At 36.4% G+C, this 23,606-nt stretch overlaps 1 protein-coding gene across 1 annotated transcript; it reads right to left on the reverse strand.

Moving 5' to 3' along the window:
- Nucleotides 1-2,252: 2,252 nt before the first annotated feature.
- On the reverse strand, nt 2,253-20,269 carry LOC145676156 (uncharacterized). Its single transcript, XM_081747060.1, has 6 exons — nt 17,205-20,269; nt 13,015-13,233; nt 9,234-9,452; nt 8,205-8,426; nt 4,295-4,497; nt 2,253-2,392 (listed from the first exon to the last, which is right to left on the reverse strand). The coding sequence occupies exons 1-5, from the start codon at nt 17,398-17,400 to the stop codon at nt 4,334-4,336; spliced, it is 1,020 nt and encodes a 339-aa protein (XP_081603186.1). The 5' UTR covers nt 17,401-20,269; the 3' UTR covers nt 2,253-2,392; nt 4,295-4,333.
- Nucleotides 20,270-23,606: the final 3,337 nt, after the last annotated feature.

The raw sequence follows: 23,606 nt of genomic DNA on the forward strand, positions 1-23,606 counted from the left end.
GGTTATTCCGCTTCCCCCACACTTGCATTCTACCAATTATTTCACACTCATTTACTTTCATCGATCATTCGTCTCCGCTATTCTAAACGACATAACCACGTAAAACTAAATATTTCACTCCATTTTTACAAAGTGTATCTCAATTGCTTAACAAATTACACCTTTTTATGACAAAATAATGTTTTCAATCTATGTGATGTGATAATGGGATACACACAAACGGATCTTGATCGATGTCCACTGTTTTAATTTCCTGTTTAAAAGGTAAAAGAACGCACTTCCTTACTCCGTGAATATCGAAACTTGCAAGATCTGAAGGGGAACGAACTTTTAAAATCCCCAGCTTTGAAGATTTGCATGGATATGTAAAAAAGTCAGAACGTACTTGAAATTTAACACCAATGATTTTTATACTATTGTCAACTACTACAAAATTTTTTACTAATACAACATTCATGTCTGGTAAAATACAAACACTGTCTCTTAGTTGGGACACATTAAACTTATATCCGTTAAAATGTAACACTTTGTATTGTTTGCACCTTGGACATAATAAATTAATTAGTGGTCCCTCATTGTGTTCAACTCTACATTGAAAATTATCAGTTGTATTTGAAGAATAACTGCCTACATTATTGCGTTCATTTATCCTATTGAGCAGTTGTTGCAGAGGATGGTGTGAAGCTCTAATTAATTTCTTTATAGTATGAAGAAAGCTTTCAAACGGAAAGGAACTAAAATTATCAAGAGAACCATATTTTTTACAATCACCAGGAATATGTATAAGTGAATGGACATTATACACTATCATTTCTATTCCATAATATGTTTTGCTTTCTTCTACAAATTTTCTAAACAAACTTTCTGAATAGTTACATAAGGCATCGTCCAAATATTTTTGGATTAGTATAAATGTGCCTACAAACAAAAGTAGAAAATGACGATACAATGTTTTCTTAAGAACGAATGAAAGAATGACAGGATTTATATACAAAAGGATTAACCTTAACTCTGTAGCTTTCCAACGATCAATATGGTCAATGCTCCGAGGGCGGCGGGCGAATTCTGAAGGTACCCAGGATGATGATAATTCCAAATAGTTTGATATTAATTTAACTTTTCCTGAATTTAACCGTACTGCTAATGGACCTTTCAGCCATGAATGGAAAAGTCTACGTGTAACGCCAAGGAGTATGAGGTGCATATAATCCAAGGGAAACTGGGAAACTAGTCCAAAACCTAACTGAACTAATGGTGAAATCCCTGTGTGATGATCTTCTTGACTGCGATTTAGAAAAGATTCGTCGGTACGGGCTAGTGCATTAAGTACAGGAAATACCATTCGTCCTTCATAAGACCCCTCAACACAACATTTCTCACACCCAAAGTATGAATTGTGAGGTTTGATATGTTTTACAAATGAACGAGCAGGGGCATCACACACAAAAAAACATTTATGCACTAACAAAGTATATCGTTTACCATCAACTACAAACTCATTTTTAACCAACGACTTTAACTCATGAACAAGGTCACACAAATATTGATCAACATTATGCGGCTTGGAATGACCGTAGAAAGCTGCTACAACAAAAGGTACACGAACACAACTTTCATTTATTAAGCACAAAATTGGCCAAAATTGACTTCTGGAACTTTTGGTAAGTGGGATTCCATCAATATTAAGTTTCAGAGAAATGCTTCTAGTACTTGGCGGTTTCAGTCCAGCACGAATTGCAACTTCAACTCCTTTTCTAAGTCCTATATAGAAGTACTGACCGCCAGCTATATCCTTAATAACATTATTATGTCTGGTCAACAATAAAGTACTGTAGTCAAACGGCAAACCTGTATGTCCATATTTGTGCAGAATGTGGAGCAATTCATTTACTGCATGACACGTCACGTTGTTTTTCACCGCCCACTTTTGAATATCATTACGTATGTTTGGGGATTCAACGATGTTTGAGTCTTTTTCATCAGTTACAGAAATATTGAAAGATACATTATTCGAATTCTGTTCATTACTATCAGTATACTCAGGACCAGACAAAGACATGTTACTGCCACAATCAGACACTTCTATGTTAGGTATTCTTTCACCTGTAAGTCCAGCTTCAACGCTTCCACCATGGTTTGGTAATGAAACACCAACATCACTATCTAACGAATTACTTAAGTCATCAATATTTCTTTTCAGATTTTTATTAATATGATAGTAATCGTTTAAGTTTAAAAAAATTCTTTCCTTTTCGGCATATTGCTGAATTAAAAAAGTAATGAACATATATATACACAAAGTTCTACAACTTACTTCCGAGTGAAGGCGCATACACTCGGTTCATGCTCCAAAATCTGGTTAGGCATCTGATGTGCTTGCGTGTGTTTCCACCTGTTAAAAAAAAATCAATAAAAAATAAAAATAAAAATAAAAAATAAAATAATAAGAATCATCAACATCGTATGAGCTGTACCTGCATAAATTTGAAAGAGAATTCATATTTGTTTTCATTTTGTGAAGGCTACACAATGCAGAAAATAAAATAGCGAAAATCTAAAAAGTGAAACTAACAATGCAGAAATGATCACTCACTCAAGATGCTTCACGACATCACATGTAATTTAATTCTTCGATATTTCAGAGATTATCTATGTTTGCGATCTTATCTTTTATCGAATCTTATACTTAAATAACTACAATTTTAAACATATGGAACATTGTAGAGTACCATAAATAATTTTTTATTCCTTCTTCATTAGGAAAAATATTTTTTTTATCATAAATATATCTGTTAAAGCACACAAAAAAATTTCGAATTTCACTTTATGTGTTAAATACAAGTAACCAAATAGTTCTTGCTGTTTCAGAGTAAGGATATACAAACTGCAATACGCTGGATGGTACGTATCTTTAGGTTTCGAAGTAATCTCCATCAGCATTCAACACCTTATGCCAACTTTTCCGGAGAATCAGTGATTTTTTTTTTAAGCGTACCCGACACCGTGTTATATAAGGAGGAGATCCAAATCTTTCTATGAGTACAATCAGTACACTATTCATATTTTTATACTTATAACAATATGTGTACAATGTACAAAACAATAATCATTGTACTTCACTTAATACGTAATTTATCATAATACAACTAAATAACGACAAAACTTTCTCATGCAATAACATGGCATGGATTTCTTTAACTTTGTTTTGCAACGATAATGCCGTGCCCCTCTAATATGCATTCCAATACTTCAATTAATAATGCATATATCTTACGTCGCCGAATGCAATCGCAACATATAGCTCACGTGGTTTGAGTAGTTACCTGAAACCTTGCGATAGCCAGATCCGGCCAGCCATAGACATTCATGCGCTGTAGCGACAGGTTGTTCATTAGTCTGTTTCAATGGGTGTAAAGACTAATGTAGCATGTATCCCATATACCAGAGCAGATATACAAGGCTTGACATTTTTAAAAGATTTTTTCCTGGATCCATAACATACAACATATAGATAAGAATCTTTTCCTTCGTTAGTATAAACGATATTAAAATTCTTAATACTATGAGATGGTAAACATATAGCTTTTCTTTTTCTGAACAAGTTAGGGCAAGTGTGCCTAATTTCGCAGTACCACATAACGTGAAGAATTACGAACATGGGAAAGGTTATTAAAGTTGTTCTCCGCATGATTAGCTTTCTTGTGCTTTGAAAATTTGATCCTCTTTTACTTGATCTGTCATGTTCACCTAAGCCTGATTTGTTTATAGCCTTACTGAAGAACTCAATTCTCTTCGTGTTCTATTACTTAATATTGCAACTAGGTCCTATTCCATCATGTGTAATGCCTTTGCATTGTTCTCAGTCGTAGTTTTTGTTGTTTAGCTTGGATAATAATTTATATGAAATAACTAACGTTGTGTTTATTTAATAATAATAATGATCAACAAAATGTAGCTATGATGAAAAAAAATATCGGTGTGTTCACATTGTAATTCAGATCTTATCACTTTGTAACATTTATGTCAAATAGGCCTATAGAATAGTGAAATTAGAAACAAATAGGTAGTACCGCGAAATTCGGACCAATTGTATTTTGTACTTCGCCGGAACATTACTAAATTTCTAACCGCAGCAAGAAAGAAACAACACATGTATCTAGTCAGGTTAATATGTACCTCCAAAATAATCAAGTCTGCTGTTATTTTCCAATTTTATTTTTGGTAATATATACGCAAATATGAAATTTATTGTGAAATTAGGCATACTTGCCTTACATTTCAAATATAAACTTACGTGTGCAATGTCCACAGGATTCAACTGCATACTAGCGAATTACTGCTCTCCAGATCCAGAAGGTTTGACATCACTGTTAGGTCTCCTCCGCTTAGGGAGTCTCTTGGCAATATATGTGCCTTCCGTACTCCTAGTCTCCTCTGGTGTAATATCAGACGTTTCTCCAGAAAGCCTTTCGCTTACGTTGGCTGTCACATACGTAGCTATAATGGAAACAAGACACTGAATGAGGTGGGAATTAAGTGCAATTCTTAAAATGAAAAATGAAAAAAAAAAAGTGCTTTTCCCATAACATCAGAAAACGGAACTATATTTTCCTAAGGTGAAATACCAATACAAATCCTTTCAAATGCCACATCTATCCAGGGCCGTATCTAAGGGGGGGCAAGGGGTCATGCCCCCTCACCAACTAGTGAAATGCGAATGTTACTATGTGAGGTGAACGTTTATAAAACCGAAAATAGGTGCGATCTCTTTTCTTTTCTCTCTCTTACTTCTCTTAACATTTTCGCTTTACACAAGTTAGACAAAACCTTCTGTCACTATCAATATTAGCCAGAGATTCTGGTTCTGGCCAGCGATCAGCCAAACTAAACATATTCTTTTTAGTACTGGTATTAAACTATTATATTTTATATATACTCGTACAACGCGAAACCATATTACATGAAAGTAAATAGCAAAAAGATGCCCTATTAAATTTGAATGGTATATATATAGATAGATAGATAAAATTGAAAAATCACTATGTTTGTGACTCTAAATCTCCTGAACCACTCGACCGATCTTGATCAAATTTTCAACACAGATGAGGTTCAGGCCTGGGATCGTTTATATAATTTACATTTGACGGAGCAACGTGGGGGGGTGGAGCAGGAGGGGGAGATATATAAAAATCAATTTATATAAGACTGAAAGTGATTATTTTTGTAACTTAATGACTCTTGAACTATCCGACCGATCTCAATCAAATTTTCAAGATATATGAGGTTTGGATCTGGAAACATTTTTGTAATTTCACTTTAACGGTACATCCAAGGGGAGGAGGACGTATAAATAAAAACTAGTAAAACCTAATAACTTTTTAACCACCCAACCAAATCTCGATCAAATTTTCACATATATGAAGGTCGGGATTTGGAAGTTTTTTATCGTTTCACTTTGACGAGCCAACATAGGGGAGAGGGAGGGGAAGATATATGTAAAAAAAATAAAAAATAAAAATGACTGCCTTTGTGACCTCATCACTCTTGAACCACCCGACCGATTTAAATCAAAATTTCAACATACATGAGTTTAGGGGGAGATTACTTTAGGCTATTCACTTTGATGAAACAACGTAGGGGAGGGGGAGAGAAATTCAAAAATGATCAAAAATGACCGATATTAGTGTTGAATACATAGTTTTCGTGATCAATGATACAAACAGTGACACTTCTGATACTGTTTCAATTTAAGTTCAACTTAAATAGTTGGGGAGGGAGAGGGTACAATGGAGGGAAGTGGAATAAACATTTAAAAATGATCGAAAATGACTAATATTAGTGTCGAATCAATAGTTTTAGGAGAAGCTGAGATTAACAGTGACAATTCTGATGCCGTGTGCCGCAGCACGGAGGAGGGGGAGGGGGCTATATATAATACTAATAATCAAAAATGACCAATATTAGTGTCTAATTCATAGTTTTCTGGATTATTCTGATGAACTGTGACATTTTCGATCCGCTTTAAATGCAAAATCAGCTCCGCCACTTGCGGGAAAGGGAGAAAGAGATATATAAAAATGATCGATAATGGCCACTATCAGTGTCGAATTTATATTTTTTAGGGTCGCTTAGATGAACAGTGGTACTTTCGATCCCGTTTATATTCAAATTCAACCTCACAATTTTGGGGAGAGGGAGGAAGAGATTTAAAAATGATCGAAAATTGCCGATATTAGTATAGTACTGAATCCACATTTTGGGGGGTCGCTGAGATGAACAGTGACACTTTCGATGCCATGGCCCACATGGGGGAGGGGGAAATATACATATAAATGACGGGCAATGACCAATATTAGTGTCGAATCCATGATTTTTGGGGTCGCCGAGATGATCAATGATCTTTCCGATGCTGTTTAAATCGATGCCATTAAAAACGAAAACAGCATATTTCACAGGTACTAAACACATGAAATACGGAGTTGTGCATTTAAAATTTTCATTTCAACCCAGCGAAGCGGGTAATATATGCTAGAGTATAATATACTGAGTACGGCGCTGTCCTTTTCTTTCAAAAAATTCTGGGTACGGCCCAGCATCTATCAATATTCTTTTCGTACTGTGGTTGGAAAAATATCATTGAATCTTTCGATAGAAAAAGCGGCCTTTCCCTCCGTACTCCCCCTTCCCTTCCAAACCATAATTCAGAAACACACATCAATTTTAATATACAAAAAGCCTTCGCCTGGCTAATTTAAGAAAGGAGCATGAACATTATGATACACTGGCAGGGGTTTCCCCGGGATTTTAAGTCTGGGATTCTCTAATTTTTTTTCTGGGGGTGTGTGAAGCGAATTTCTTTGGGGGGTGTTCATTGAAGTTCGAGGGCGTGTTTGGGGGAGTTGCAGAAAAATCTGACCATAGGAAAGGCCCTGGCCGATTGCTACATCCTATCTAATCCCGGCTTGAGCAATAGATGCGTAAATGCCATAAAAATTATTATTATTTACAAAAGCTCTCCAATTTTTTCCATTTTCAACTTGAAAAAATCGAAATAATATGTTTGAATTGGTATTTAGAAAACTAAATTTCATACCCTCTCTTAAAAATACACATGATTTTTACATAATATATGAAATGTGTCGTAGAAATATAAACATACCTTTTCCTTCTTCTTGGAAAAATAGTTTTACAGTGTATTTACTTCATAACTCCCAAAACCTACGGCAAAAAGTTGTAAACAATCACACTCGGAAGTATATTCATTCTCTGATAAAAGTTGATAGTGTTACACCGAAACAGTTTCTATTTACTTCCTTGTTGAAAAGGGGAGAAACCCTCGCGTAATGGGTTACAAGTTGTCTTCTTCAACAATCTAGTGGTTACCGTGTTTATTTCCAGAAACCAGGAAGACGCATATTTTTTCTATCTTTAGCTGACCCTTCGGAGATAAACCGAACGAAAAAATATCCGGGTATTGGCTGTGACAAATGTCAAATCTTAAAAAAAAAAAAAAAAAAAAAGTGTTGCAGTGAACAAAACAGGGCCTTTCTAAAATAGTTGTTACGAATCTGTAGTTTTCGCTAGGAAGCTCGACAATTTTTTTTCTGAGTAATGATTGCAATCTGAAACTAGGGAGGTGTTAAAGGTGTGTGGAGTGAATTTCTTTGGGGGGGGTGTCCATCAAAATTTGGGGGGTGTTAGGGGATGTAGGAAAATCCCTGCACACTGGGACATTCCCATGGTCAGAATCTCATCCCTGAAATACACTAAAAGATCAAGGCTTTATATAGTGGTGGAGTAAGGGCGGGACGAGCGGTGCCCCCGCCCCGGGAAGAAAAATAGCAGTGTATAAGTCGATAAGGGGACCCATCTACTTAACTGGCCCTGGGCACCAATTCACCTTACGCCGCCACTGGCTTTATACACTCGGCGCCCGAAAATTTCACTGCGGACAGCAGAGGTAAATATTTCCGTTTTGCAATGTAATGAACAAACTAGGGAATCCTAACCTGAGCTAATACAACCTATTTATAGCGCTCGTAACGATTTATAGAGCTTCTGAGCAGTGGTAGTCTATTACCGAAAGATAAATGCAACGATTTCACAGAAATAACTTGTTTCCGTGCAAAAAATATATAATTTCACTAGATAAATAACAAACATGGGCATAGCAGGAAAACGTTACATTTAAAAACTGAACTTACGGCTGCAATGTCCATAGGATTCAACTACATGCTGATGAATTATTTGATCTACGTTCTCATATTCTCCAGATTTAGAAGGCGTAGTATCACTGTTAGGACTCCTCCGTTTAGGGAGTCTTTTGGCTATATATGTGCCTTCCGTACTCCTAGTCTCCTCCGGTGTTGTTATATCAGACGTTTCTCCAGAAAGTCTTTCGCTTACGTTCACTGTCACATACGTAGCTATAATGGAAACAAGAAAATCAATTACGTAAGAATTAACTGTATTTCTTTAAAGAACTTCGTGTAATTGAAATAAGAAAATGAATGAGGTGGGAATCAAGTGCAATTAAAAAATAAATAAAATAAAAATAAAAAAAATGAATGAGGTGGGAATCAAGTGCATTTAAAAAAGATAAATAAAATAAAATAAAATAAAAAATAAAGAAAGCTTTTTCCATAATATCAGGAGACGGAAGGATATATTCCTAAGCTGAAATACCAATAAAAATCCTTTGAAATGCGGCATTTATTTATATTCTTTTCGTACTGTGGTTGGAAAAATATCATTGGACCTTTCGATAGAAAAAGCGGCTTTTCCTTCCGTACTTATTTTCTTTCCAAACCATAATCCATAAACATATTTCAGTTTTAATTTACCAAAACCTTTAGTCTGGCTAATTTAAGAAAGGAGAATGAACATTCTGACACACCGGGACATTCCGGTAATCAGAATCTCATTCCTGAAACACACTAGAAGATCAAGGTTTTATACACTCGGCACTCGAAAATTTCATTAAGGAGAGCAGAGGTAAATATTTCCGTTCTGCAATGTAATGAACAATCTAGGGAAACCTAACCTGAGCTAATACAACCTCACTATTTATAGCGCTTATAACGATTTATAGAACTTATCTGGCGCAATGGTAGTTTATTATCAAAAGACAAATGCCGTGTTTCCATGTAAAATATATAATTTTACTAGATAAATAAATAAATAAAAAAAAAACGTGTATTATACGAAAAAGTAAATTTCAAATATGAACTTACGTGCGCACTGTCCACTGAATTCTACTGAAGGCTGAATAATTATCTGATCTAAGTTCTCATACTCTCCAGATCCACAAGGTGTGGTTTCATTGTTAACACCTGCCTGTTCTGGGTGTTTTTTGGTTATACAAGTGCCTTCCGTAGTCGTGATATTCTGTGTTTTTCTAATATCAGACAATTTTTTAGAAAGCCTTTCGTTGGCATTGCCTTCACACAAAGCTGTAACGGAAACAATAAAAATTATAATGGAAAATTTACATTACAAATAGTCTACATTGGCAGAACAATTTCTAAACAATGTGGTAAGAGAAAAATTGAGTGAAAGTATTTTTTTTTTTCAACGTCGTGGGAGAAAAATCGTCTGAAAGTAATTTTTGTTAAGTTAATATGACTATTAACATATAAAATATGTGAAATCTGCATATAGATCTCACATCGCACAAAAAATCTTTACATCATACATGTTTTACGTAAGGCACCTCTCTGCAACACTTCTATGATTATTTAATGTCACCTGATAGAATTGGTAATGGCTAGGTTAAAATCAGTTGGCTATTTGGGGAGGGGGCAGAGTTTGAAAAAACCCGTTTTTTTAAAAAAAAGCCCAACCCACCTGGGCCCATATGGGTTTTTCAGGTATTTTCGGGTTTAATCGAGTTTTTTCGAAATATCTCAATATTTTGATATTTTACGTTGGTATGCCGCCAAAATCTATACAGGAAATTTAGTGTGTCTCGTGCTTGTATTCTGAAAATTTTAACTTGAAAGGCCAAATGGTTTACCCTGTAGTGTGTGTGGTAGAGGCAGACAAACGAGTTGAGTTGATTTTGTGTTTAACGTCCCTTTCAGCAGCGAGGCTATATGAGACGGGACCTACTGATTAACGTGGAATCCGAATCACATGAGCTTCCTCCGGGAAGCAAACCCGGGTCCCACGCCGAAGACGCGTACACTAACCGCACAGCCATGAAGGAGCTTGGTAGACAAACGAACAAATGTAGATCAAGTCATCCAGAAGCCTGACTGACGTTCGCCAAATATGAATACCAAAAGATGTCTATTAATTTAGAGCAAAGATGCAATTCATGTTGTATGAAATAAATAAATGTTTTAAAATGTCTTATATGAAATTAACATCTTCCAGCATAAATAAACCTGCCATATTTTCTTCATGAGGATACGGGACACCTCAAACCCCCCCCCCTCCTCAACTTTCCAAAACAATGCAATGAACTGTAGTCTGGTTATGAACAAAAGAATAATAGGCCGCGGTGGCTCGGTGGTAGAGCGTTCACCTCTAGTGCATGGGGTTCCTAGTTCGATCCTAGCTCGCGCCAAGTGAGCTTTGTGGTGGACAAACACCTTGTGCGTGGGTTTTCTCGAGATTCTCACGTTTCCTCCCACTTTCTTCATTCTGTCATTTCATTCATTTCTCATCATCACCGTCACCTTGAGCATAGCAGACATAACCGTGAGACTAAAACTAAAAGATTTAATTTAATTTAATGTTTTTTCAATAATATAATAGGCGAAAGTTCACTAAGCAGCAGCTGCTTTTCTCTGTTCGTACCCTGCAATTAATTGTATAGACTAAAAATCCCTAAAACCTTAAGATGTGCTATAAAAATGCTTTACAGGAAAACAATATGCAAATTATTTAAATCAGTGGTACAATCTGTTTTCAATATTTTTCGCGCGTTTAGCAATATTTATTTACATGGCTGTATCTGCCAAAATTACGTTCGTCAGTTTAATCTGATGAAAAGCTTATTTTTCTCCTTATGTCACGTGTAATTGTGAGGACCAGATTTACATTTTTCTAGGACCTAGGCCAAAGCACAATTCTGTCCCCCTAGCCTCTGAAAAAGATTATAATTCTTGTTAACTTATCTAATGTGTTGCTGAAGAAAAGTTAGTCATCTTCCCTGTGTTTGTAAATGTAGAAGCACTCAAAGCCATCTTTGTTCCGGAGTATCCGAGTTTCCATCAAGTGCAATGGAAAAAGTAGCATTGCAAATTTTGCTCGCTATCAAGTCGAACAGGGTGGTGGTATAACTTCCTCGAAACTGTTACATGCAACAGCGTACTGTTCATTCACTAATTACATGATTCCCAGCCAATGTAAGAATTTTTGGTTTTTACTTTTCGAATAAGCTGATATTGATAGCAGAAATGGAACAGAGTTAAAATACGGGACATTTCCCTGTTCCGACTAAATTTACGGAGACGCGGGACACTCGGGCCAAAAAACGGAACACTCCCGTTTTTTACGGGACGTATGGCAGGCTTAAGCGTAAAATAAATAGTTTTATTGTTGAAGTATTTATTTCCGATCCTTCTGCGTTTAATTCGGGAATTTCCGGAGCACTTCTTTCACGGCGTGTACATCAAAACTTTCATTAGTACGGAAATTTGAATTCAGCACTTGAAATAGTAAGCGTTACATAGCCTTCGGAACCCCGAGCATTAAGCTTCTTAAATTTGACAAGAATTTTTACGCTATTGCTGGTGTTGATTCTACAGAATGCTTATTTGAAGAGTAGCAACAAATGACTGAATTAAACAGTTATTGTTGGAAAACCAAATTTTAGTTGAAGAACCTTGTGTTTTACATCAAAGGTAAGAAATAATACTAATAGTTTTACTGGTGTATTACATATGTACTATTAGTACCGGCACCTATGACCTTAAACCCGTCAAACGTATGAGTGATAATGTCCCTCGGTGTCGCCAAGTCAACGAGCATACTATTCACGGAAATATTTTCTAAAGTACAAAATTGCTTATTTTACTTCAAATAGGCTATAAGCATAAATCTGTTCTATAACTATCTCAAGGTAAGGTAATTTTTTTTCTTTTAATTCATTTAGTGCATTCAGAAGTTTATAAAAGTCTTATGTTGAATGTTCTTGTATACCTTAACGTGAAAGCTTCTAATTAGCCCAAGGAAAGTCTAAAATCTGATAAAAATCACTTACAATGTGATCACCTTGGTTGTATCAATAATATACTAACAAATAGGTCAAAAACCCAGGTGGGTTTTATCAGGTGGGTCCAACCCGAAAAAACCCACCGGGTTTTTTCGGGCTGGGTCCACTAGGGCAAACCTTGGGAGGGGGCGACAACTCCTCAACTATATCGTTTGTCTTTGTACAGATCCCCTGCAGCCAATAAAAGAGCATCAATATGGAGTGAGATAGTATTATCTAAATGCAAATTACGCATATATTACAAACATTTAAACTAATCAATCTGCTTACAAAACTTTCTACGAATGCATTTCCGCGAAATAAAAGCGCATTTCACACTGTCGTATGTTCACAAGTCCCTATTTATATCCCTAAAAGCCAGGGCACGCCCTCCTAAATTAAACCTGTACCCAGTAATTAAACATCCTTTCTAAACACTTTTACTTAGAGTAAATCTTTTGAAAAAAGAAATTAAAAGTTATAAAATTATGCTAATTTTTGCACCAATATTATTAGCACCCCTTTGCGAACGAAACGCCTGACTTATGATAAAAAGGGGTTCGTGGTGGACATCATCATGCCTGTGAGTTTTCCCAATTCCTTCCACTTTCTCATTCCACCATTTCTTTCATCATCATTCACTTGCTATTTCATCCATCTCCTTTGGCACTTTGCTTGCGTAAGTGTGGGACGTTAACCTACAGATTTCATTTCATTTCATTTTTATGGTAAAAAATCTGTACACTAAGAAAAAGTCAATATGTAGGGCTTTTTCTCACATATCTACAATGTAAATTTAAAGTTGGACTTACATGTGTAATGTTCACTGAACTGAAGTGACGATGGAGGAACTATTTCCTCTTCACTTTCATCTTCATCAGGTATAGAAGTATCGCTATCGTAACGGCGTACCGGTCTACGGCGTCTTCTTTTCGTAAAAGTGTCTTTTCTCACACTACTTTCATCCACTGTTGCAATATCAGAAGTATCTTCAGCAAGTCTCTCTTTTTCTTTGGCTTTCAAATAATCATCTTTCAAATAAACAAGAAAAAATGTGAGGTGAGAAGCAAGTACATTTCTCTACCGCTGAGTAAAGAAGATACCGTATTTACTCGAATATAAGCACTCTTCAAACGTAAGTGCACGTGGCCGGCTTTGAGAATTCATATATATTATATGAATACAAGCATTCTTCATAAGATTAGTAAAGAGAATTCACACAACTAGCAACTATCATCAGCTGCAAAACCAATGACTAGTAGGTTTAAGCAATACCTTTAACTTGCATGCAATGTTATGAATGAACTGAAAAGCAATCAATAAAAGGAATTTACATTGTCAAATTGTTGTAATGTTAGGCCTATTGTTGTTAAAGGCTATTTACTATCTTAAAAAAAAAAAGCAAAAAGTTAGCCACCTTTTGGCAAGACTAAATTAAACAAGGTAAAGCTAGAATTACAAACTAAACCAACTATTCCTATCAATAGTAAATCTATCAGAAGGGCATTTGGGCCACGCGCGGAGTAGCAAATGAGTCAAATGTTGCCATCGTTACAAAGTTTGGCCACTTGTCATTGTCTTAAGGAGACACAAGATCATTGATCTTCTCTTCCCTTACAATGGGGCCTGTAGATCAGTGGCGGATCTAGAAGGTAAAATTTGGAGGGGCAGCCAGATTGCAGGTTATAATAAGTATATCTTGAGTTTACGCAAACCATTTTAATTTTAAAAAAGATTTATAACTGATAGCTTCGATTATTTTTGATGATCAAAACTTTAGGGAGCCTAGGCTCCCCGGCCCTGGGCTAGATTAGCCACTGATGTAGATCTTCGCATTCAAGGGAAAAAGTTGATTTTGCTTGTGTGTGAACTTTAGTAGAGTCTTTTCAGTTAGTAGCAAAGGATAGTGTATATATATATATAAAATAAAAAGGCAGAACAACAGCAACAATATAATAAGCTTAAGAAAAAGGTAACAATTAAATAGCATATTCAGGTATTCCTACCACTTATACAAAAAACGTTTTGTGCGATTATACGTGCATGTCACGAATTTTACGCTTAGACTTTAATAAATGTGGCAATATATCCAAGTAAATACGGTACGTTAAATGTCACTCCTTAAGGGTTGTAAACATACATCATTCTACGTATTTTAATTTCAAAACCGTTCTACCTCCATTGTGTACAGAATCTTCTGCTACTTAAAAAAATGAGATTGCTAATCTCACTTGTGAAATAATTTATCAGCTGGAAAAAAGCACAGTAAAGCAGTTATGTTTATACGTAGCGAAGCAAGACAAAAAGGAGCTATCAGTAGGTTAAATGATGCCACTGTTACAAAGGATTATTTGCTTGTTGCAGTTTAACATCCCATAGTTACGCCTTGGCGACTAGGAAGACGTGGACCTTACGGAATTCGAACCACTTTTTTCGTTCAATAATATCCCACCGGATATCGAATCTGGGACCTCGCGCACTTAAGGCAAGCGTGCTACCTACTAGACCAAGCGGGGTCCTTAATTATTTGACACTCATCAGGAGGTACAAGAGGATTGAGCTCTCTTTCCTTCAATAACGTCAGCAGTACGTCATGTCTTTCACAAATTGTTGGTCTTTTTTGTGTGCGAACTATAAAATCCTTGGACCCACGCTTGGTCTAGTGGCTAGGACGCTTGCCTTCGGTACGCGTGGTCCCGGGTTCGATTCCCAGTGAGGGTACGGTTCAACGAAAGAAAGTGGTTCGGATTCCTCTATAATCAGTAGGTCCAAGTCTCCTTTAGCCAACATGGCATAACCATGGGACGATAAACTCAATACCATATCTATAAAATCCTTATTCAATGCACATATTTGCATAATTTAATATTGGTACCAAAATAGGCTTTAGACATTATAGTTTTTGTGGTCCTCATGTTCGATTCAACCTTATCATTCCACTAATTATATCATGATCAACTGTCCCATTTAGCCTACAAGACACACTGGTGGAACATAAAACGGCACAAATTTACTTTGGATCACTCAGTGACTTCAGCTCCAGCCCTTCGGCTGTCAAGGATGCCTTTTTTTGTGTAAACTTTGATAAAGGTAGAAAACAACGAGCCCTGCGGAGCTTCTAACCTCCTTCACTAGCTCAGCAACAGTTTGTTAATTATCACTGGAGATCTTATATGTGCCACCTAGAGTTACCCATAAAACTGAAGGAAATAGATTTTATATTAACGTTCCACGATTTATGCTCCGAGGCTAAAAGAGACGGTGCTAAATACGGAATGGTTTAATGAATAGTGGAAGTAAATGGGAGGACCCCGACAAAACTCACGCATCGGCGTTTCTCCACAACGAATGGGACCGAATCAGCGACTGAATATTGGATCTAAACTAACCTAATAATGCTGCTACTGCAAATACTACTATCACTCTTGCTACTACTATCTCTAAACAGTCCCTACTTTTCAGGGGAGATTGGAGCATTTTATCTTTGGTAGGTGGAGTTCTGGAAAACTGGTCCCCCTCTCCATTGAGTTGTAATTTAATATTGACAAAACAACGTACCCAGCGGGGCTTCTAACACGCCTTGTCTCGCTATCGCTCGCTCGGCAATACTGTGAGAATTAAGTATAGAGCTGTGGTACACAAAAAAACCAACTGGCTATTAACCTGTATGTTGGGATCAGGGTTCTAGAACCTTCCCGTAATCTGTAGACGTAAAATAAGGTTTTAACTTTAGCAGAGAGCTCAGTAACTCTTCACTTTGGGTCGTACATTAGAAGCAGTAGTAGTAGTAGTAGGGTGGGTTAAAAGCCCCGCTGGACTGGGTTGTATTCTATTCTCGAAATTAATTGCACCAATAGTAGCAGTAGAAGTAGTATTGATAGCAGCAGTAGCAGTAGTAGTAGTAGTAGACGGCACTACCAAATTAAAAATTTATATGTCAATATATCTTTTTTAGGAATGAACATACAGAGAAAAATAAATATTTTATGGTGGAACTATTTAGTGAGGCAGGGAAGGTTCTAGTTTACTGGTGCCCAATGCAGGTTAGTAGCTGGGTTGGTTTCTTTCTGTACTAAAGTTTATAAATTTAATTTACACAGTATTGCCGAGCGAGCGTTAGCAAGTGAAGGCGGGTTAGAGCCCCGCAGGGCACGTTTATTTCTGCCTTTATTACTCTCACTCGGCCAGGGAAGGGCGACCAGTAATCTAGAACCTTGCCAGTGAGGCGGAAGGCAGCAGAATACCAATTAGGAAATTGCGTATAAAATGACAGGAACTTTTAGTAACTGCGATTATTTAACAGAACAAAACCTACCCAAACCTAGGCTAACTGAACCTTCTTCTCCTGCTACTACTTCTACTTCATTCTATCTCAATAATATTCTAACCTAACGTATGGTAGAGCTGTCTGCTACCATAATGCCAAAATAAGTTACTGAAGAATGAACAATAACATGCACACTATTAACGTGTGTCAGATTGTTAAGTAATTAGGACTTTCTTGTCCAGAGAAAACTGCATTTGGATGGCATTTAGTTTCTCCGAGTACCTTGTTTTTGTCTAAATTGTGATAAAGGTAGAAGAACAAGGGCTCTGGGGGCTTCTCAGCTCAGCTCAGCTATATTTTGTAAAGTAAGTAACACATTGTAAATCTTATATGTTCAAGATTGGTGGAGATACTAAATATCATTGCCATTGTATTTATATTCATTCTTATTACGTTCTTCTAAATTACACCTAATCTGACCCCTGCAACATCACTTACAAAATACAGTTTTGGAGGTAGGCCCTACTAACAAATAAACTTTATTCAAATAGTAAGATATGATCTACTATTGTGTACACATATTCCCATTGACTACTAAAACTTGCAAAATGCAAATATATTAAGATTATATCTTAATCTATAATGGACAGCGGGATGTGAATCACATACTAATAATATAAACCGCCACGCCAATAATAACACATATTTGTGAAAGGAACAAATATGTACACCTACTTGTTGAATATAAGACGTGACATTGATGGTTTGTCCAAGAAGTCTCCGGCGGAGTATGTAAAACAACAAATTTGCTCAACTTCGTTTTGTCTTTTTTCAGAATTGGCCATTTGCAATGGTTATTTGTAATCCAACACTTGGGAACAGTACTTACGCTATTATCTTCGAAAGTTACTACAGCAAAAAGTTTACACATGTTGCTGAAATAAAGCGAAAAAATAACACAACACTCGATTCTTGACTGTGACTCTTACGTACTTGACCCGCCACTTCGATGCACTATGGGAAAAACAATTGAAAGGAAGGATGCGGTTAGAGTTGGTGGCATCTTTCTAGCCGCAGTTAGTAATTGACAACGGATGGGATACAGATGGTTTCCAACTCGAAGCCGAAGTTAACAATTGACAATTGTTATAAGGGTGGTACATAGTTGGCTTCCAACTCCAAGCCGAAGTTAACGATTCAAATTTCAGATCTGGTGGTAGAAAGGACGGGGGCAAACCAGCGGCTGCCTACCAACAGCCACCAACAGAGTCGGCTCAAGAGGGGCCTGCCACACCTACAGTTTACCTCCTTAATGCTGACCTGTAGCCTCCATATGGTGGCACGTCGCCGTTGGCCCGCCATGCAAAAATTCAGGCCTTGGCGGCCATTCTGCAAGGGGTTAGCACCAGAGGTGAACGCTCTACCACTGAGCCACCGCGGCCCCCATCCCTTTGTCGACTATTCTACTCAATTTGGGATAGTACAATTTTCATAGCACGCGTAAAAATAACAGCTTAGTTTATATCATGTCTATTCCTCCAACAGAATGCGACATCTCATATAAACTCTCCGCACGTGTGAGATTTTTGTCCTTTGTGGATTATCATTTACTTTGCAATATGTGAACCTTGAATAAATGCCTTGCTAAGCTTTTTGTATCTCTTTGGTGACTGACTTGTTTTTAACTGCATTTCAAGTTTTGAGTGTAGACTATATCGTCTTCCACACCTCTCACGTGTGAGGTTTTGATCATGTGTGGGTCAGCACGTATGAACTTTGAATAAATTCAATTCCAAGATTTTTGCAAGGTGAGATTTTGCTACTGTGTGGATTCACATTTGTGTAGCCAATTTCGAACGTAGATTAAATGCCTTACCACACTCTTGATATGTGTGATGTTTTACTCCTGTGTGGAGTTACATGTCTCTAGCCAAACTTCAACGTATATCAAATGACATACCACACTCAGGGCATATTAATGCATATTAACGTATAGCCAGAGGTGAACTTCGATTAAACTTCTAACCACACACTTAGCGCTCTTTTTTTCCTGTATGGATTAACATGCGTGTAACCAGACTTAAACGATATTTAAATTCGTCATCACACTCGTACCATGTGTGATATTTTGTTCCTCTGAGGATTAACATGTGTATTGCCAAACTTGAAAATTGATTAAATCTTTTACCACACTCCTGGCACGTGTGTGGATTAACATGTGTGCAGCCAAACTGGAACCTCAATTAAATGCCTGAACACACTCTTGGCATGTGTAATCTTATTCTCCTGTGTGAATTAAATAAATGAAGCCACACTTGAACGTAGTGTAGTCTAAATCCTTTACCACACGCTTGGCACGTGTAAGTTTGTTCTGTGTGGACTAACATGTGTGCACCTAAACTTGAACGTTGACAAAGTGCCTTATCTCACTCTAGGAAGGTGTGATGTTTTTCTCCTCTGTGCATTAACATGTGTCTAGCCAAATGTGAACGATGAGTAAATGCCTTACCACACTCTTGGCAAGTGTGGGGTTTTTCTCCTGTGTGGATTAACATGTGTCTAGCCAAATGTGAACGATGAATAAATGCCTTACCACACTCTTTACACGTGTGAGGTTTTTCTCTTGTGTGGATTAACATGTGTGTAGCCAAATGTGAACGATGAGTAAAAGCCATACCACACTCTTGGCAAGTGTGAGATTTTTCTCCTGAGTGAATTAACATGTGTGTAACCAATATTGAACGTCGATTAAATGCCTTACCACACTGTTGGCATATGCAAACTTTTTCTCCTGTGTGCACTAACATGTGTGTAGCCAAAGTCGAACGATGACTAAATGCCTTACCACACTCTTGGCACGTGTGAGATTTTTCTCCTCTGTGAATTAACATGTCTGGCAAAATTTGAACGTCTATTAAATGCCTTACCACACTCTTGGCATATGTGAGTTCTTTCTCCTGTGTGGATTAACATGTGTCTAGCCAAATGTGAACGATGGGTAAATGCCTTACCACACTCTTTACACGTGTGATGTTTATCTCCTGTGTGGATTAACATGTGTGTAGCCAAAGTCGAACGATGAGTAAATGCCTTAACACACTCTTTATACGTGTGAGGTTTTTCTCCTGTGTGGATTAACATGTGTTTAGCCAAATTTGAACGTCGATTAAATGCCTTACCACACTGGTGGCATGTCTAAACTTTTTCTGCCGTGTGGATTAATATGTGTGTAGCCAAAGTTGAACGTTGATTACATGCCTTGCCACACTCTTGGTATGTGAATAGTTTTCCTCCTGTATGAATCACCATGTGCGTAGCCAAACTTGAACATATTCTAAATTCCTTTCCACATACTCCACATATGTGAGATTTTTCACCTGAATGCACAAACTCACCACTTGACATAGTTGAACTTTGATTAGAGCGTTTATTATTATTTTGGTACGTATGACGCTTTTCACTTTCCTGTGTCACCATATTTGTTGTCAAACGTGATCGATGAAATCCTTCGCCAAACTTCGTAGAAGTATCAGATTCCTCATAAGAATTAGAACTGGCTTTATTTAATGTAGCAAACATATTCCCTTGTGCGTGGAAAGCAAAGATGTTATCGCGCCTGTAACAAATTCAACAAACAATGTAATGTAAATGGAGATAATGATTAAGTAGCAAGAAAACATGTAATCATTCGCTGTATTACATGATAATGTTACGCTATATTACATGTTTTATTAGATTAAAATTGTAGAAATATGAAATGGAGTACCATATCACTATTGTCTCAAAATAAGTTCCTGTAGTTTGTTTCACTATATCAAATTAAACTATCATTTATATCGTGGCGGACATAAGTGTATGACCAGGTATTGTCGGCTGCCTTGACACAAATGCACAGTATGAGAAATAAATCTGTCTTATCTGTAGATTCGTGTGGAGAAATAAACATCTTGCGATTCAAAGGTTTAAGAACAACTCAACGTATTAATAGAAACTGTACTGAAAATCATTCACTTATATCATCATAAGAGGAACACGAAAGCGTTTTGAAACTAATTAAAAAATTACATACAACTTTCCAAGCTGAGGCAGAGAAACTTAGAGTAAAGAGAATAAAGACGAATCATTTACAGCGTTGTGATCGTGGTTCAGTGGTCTAGGTGTTGACCAGTAATCTCGAAGTTCTTCGATCGAATACACGTCAGCATTTTTTTTTTTTACTTTAGGAATTTTGATGGAAATAGATCGGCGATAACACACGCTTCATTACATTCAAATATTTGAATACTCGTTTGTTTCAGCACTTGAAGTATCAAATTTTCAGGTGTAATACTAATAATAATAATTATCTCGAAGAGTATTTAAAAATTAAAAACTTATTATCGCTCAGGTCGTACCATTACAAGCAGAAACGTGATATTAGGCAAAAAAAAAAAAATCGGTTTTGTGTAATGTTGCTCATCAAAAGACGAATTTCTCATCTCGATTCTAAAACAAACCAAACGAAATCGGGATGAAACATTTTAATTCAAGACGGGACAAGGTTAACTCACACTATCGTATGCTTTGGAGATGAGAATCGAAACGAGACCAAAACTATCGTAAACATTTCTCATCTTGTCTCGATGCTAGAAATAGTGTATGCCTCTCTTTAAGCAACAATTGCTCTGTAGACTGAATCTTATACATCATTTTGTTAGTTTGTATTTCAGAGCTTACTGAATTATGGTCTGTGGATATATCTTTGTAGCAAAGCTTTTTTAATTACATCTGCAAACTTCACAAGTTAGTTTATAAGAAGCTTTAGTTTTCAATTATATTCAGTTTTTTTTACAGTTTTTTTCCTGAAAACGTACAGTAGAATATATTCTACACGAAATATTAGCGGAAATCTTTCGTTTAAATTTGAGTAGCTGTAGAGGTGTCTCATGATGGTATGGAACCCCTTTCCCGAAACCCCTTCGACATCTTCTGTAGCTTAGCTAGCATAACCATTACTTAAAAACAACTGTAATTACGGCTCTTGTGAGTTCAGAATCCCTACTTTCTACACGAAAATTACATCGAAACTTTCCGTTATAACATTTAACTTTCTTTTATAACATTTAGCTAGTTGTAGGGAAACTTTACGTTATAACATGTAGCTAGTTGTAGGAACGTATCGAGAGGGTATGTGCTGTTGGTCCTGACACTTCTCTCCAATCCCGACTATTTTGTAACTCTTGCCTTACGCTACGGGTTATTTTACAGGGTTTAATACAATGTGTCCTCATACGGAATTTGTTATCTATATTATTATTATTATTATTATTATTATTACTGAATATTTGAGACCTCAATATTACGTCTCACTGCCGTAGCAAAGCTGGGATAAATGCAATAAACAAGTGACAAATCTTCCGAAAAAGACGAAAATCAATATGAAGGTTACGATTATATTGACAAGAATCTAACAACTACCAAAAAACACGATTTCAACCACATGGCGACCGTTTTTCGGATTAAATTATAGCAATCTTCCTTCAACTGCTTTTACAATACCATTAGTTATACAGATAACGTGTTGAGTTTTGAATCTGATTAGCCTAGTGTCGACAGTCAATTTCCATCAGATCCTGGGCCAACACAATTAATTAAAAATAAAGCAGAGTGATAGAAAAAAACAAGAACTGAGTAATGTAGATTTTTCATGTAAGTTAGGTAAATATGTTTTGACCTTGAGAGCAACAGAGAGATTAACGTAGCTCTTAAAAATTTTTCTTTTTGTTTTTTAATTCTATGTAGATGTGAGTGGATAGCAAACAGCTGATTGAGTATACACACATACATACATGTTTTACACTATGCACCTTCATGTGCATTTATGAATAAGAGTAAATGTTTTAATACTAATACACAATAACACACTGAGCAAGGCTATGTGATAATATGTAAAAAGAAAACAGATCACGTGACAGTTTCAACACAATAACTGTGCAAACAAACAGAGAACATATTGAGAATGTTTCGGAAAGCAGGAATTAGGACGTACAGAAAATGAGGAAGCAGAATAATTGAACTAGTCAGAAGAAAAAAGAGAAAAGCAATAGGAACAAAGATCAAGGGGGAGTAATATATAGAGTAGGATGCGCGGAGTGTAAAAAATTTACATAGGAGAAACAAAAAAATGCAAAAAAAAAAAAAAAAAAAAGATTAAACAGCACCAGGATGATGTAAGATTGAAAATGGAAAACAATGCGATATACAAGCATCAGAAAGAAACAAACCACAGGATAGGGTGGGAAGGAGCAGAGGTCATACAAGTAGAGAACAGGACTTTGGTGAGAAAATGGAAGGAAGCCAGAGAGATTATGAAAGCACGAGGCAAGGTGATGAACTGGAATGCAGGATTCTCGATAAATAAGGAGTGAGAGAAGATTCTGCTTAAAGAAGAAGGAATAAAAAGGAAGAAGAAAGAAAGAGAAACAAAATAACAAGGAAAGTAAGAATAATTAGAGGACAGGACGCATCCAGCGGAAAAAGTAAACCTTTAATTGGACACGTGTGCAGCTAAAAAGTGAAAGTGAAAGCCAGACAAATGTTACTTTTTAAAGAAGGGGCGGAACCTAATTAAAATTGATCTCCGGACAGTATATATAAGTGATGACCAACTCCCAGCAGCCAGAAGGAGTGGAATTCTGATGAAGACACAGTTATTGTGTAGAAACTGTCACTTGATACTGTTTTTCAAATATTATCACATGGCATTGCTGAGTGTGTTATTGTGTATTAGTACAAAATGGAATCAAGGCCTGATAGAAAAGTTATAAAAAATATTTTATATATGGTACTAATTTATATCTGTGTTAATTTTATATTGAAGCACTTCGCAAAGTGAAGCCTGAGTTGTAAAAAGAAGGATTGGTTGTTAATGGTCGTAATATCAAAATTCTTAGTGTTTCATGTTTTAAGTGCATGTTTCTTATTTTCGTATTAAACTCAGACATTTATATTTTTGTACTTTGAATTAGTTGCTCGTAATTCATATAAATATGGAGGCTAGTGTTTTAGAACAATTTCAAGCAATGTTTACAGAGAAATTAGAGAAACAATGAGAAACCATTTCTCAAAACTGGTAATGAATATTGGATATCTAGGATA

Source organism: Thermobia domestica, chromosome 18 (genome assembly GCF_964235325.1).
Source record: "Thermobia domestica chromosome 18, izTheDome1.hap1.1, whole genome shotgun sequence".
Classification (NCBI taxonomy): Eukaryota; Metazoa; Arthropoda; class Insecta; order Zygentoma; family Lepismatidae; genus Thermobia; species Thermobia domestica.

Coding starts and splice junctions, on each gene's coding strand:
- LOC145676156 (XM_081747060.1), bottom strand. CDS start 17,400: ATGTGTAAACTTTTTGCTGTAGTAACTTTCGAAGATAATAGCGTAAGT. Junction 13,234..17,204: donor TCACGTCTTATATTCAACAA/GTAGGTGTACAT, acceptor TTTATTTGAAAG/ATGATTATTTGAAAGCCAAA. Junction 9,453..13,014: donor GTTCAGTGAACATTACACAT/GTAAGTCCAACT, acceptor TTTCCGTTACAG/CTTTGTGTGAAGGCAATGCC.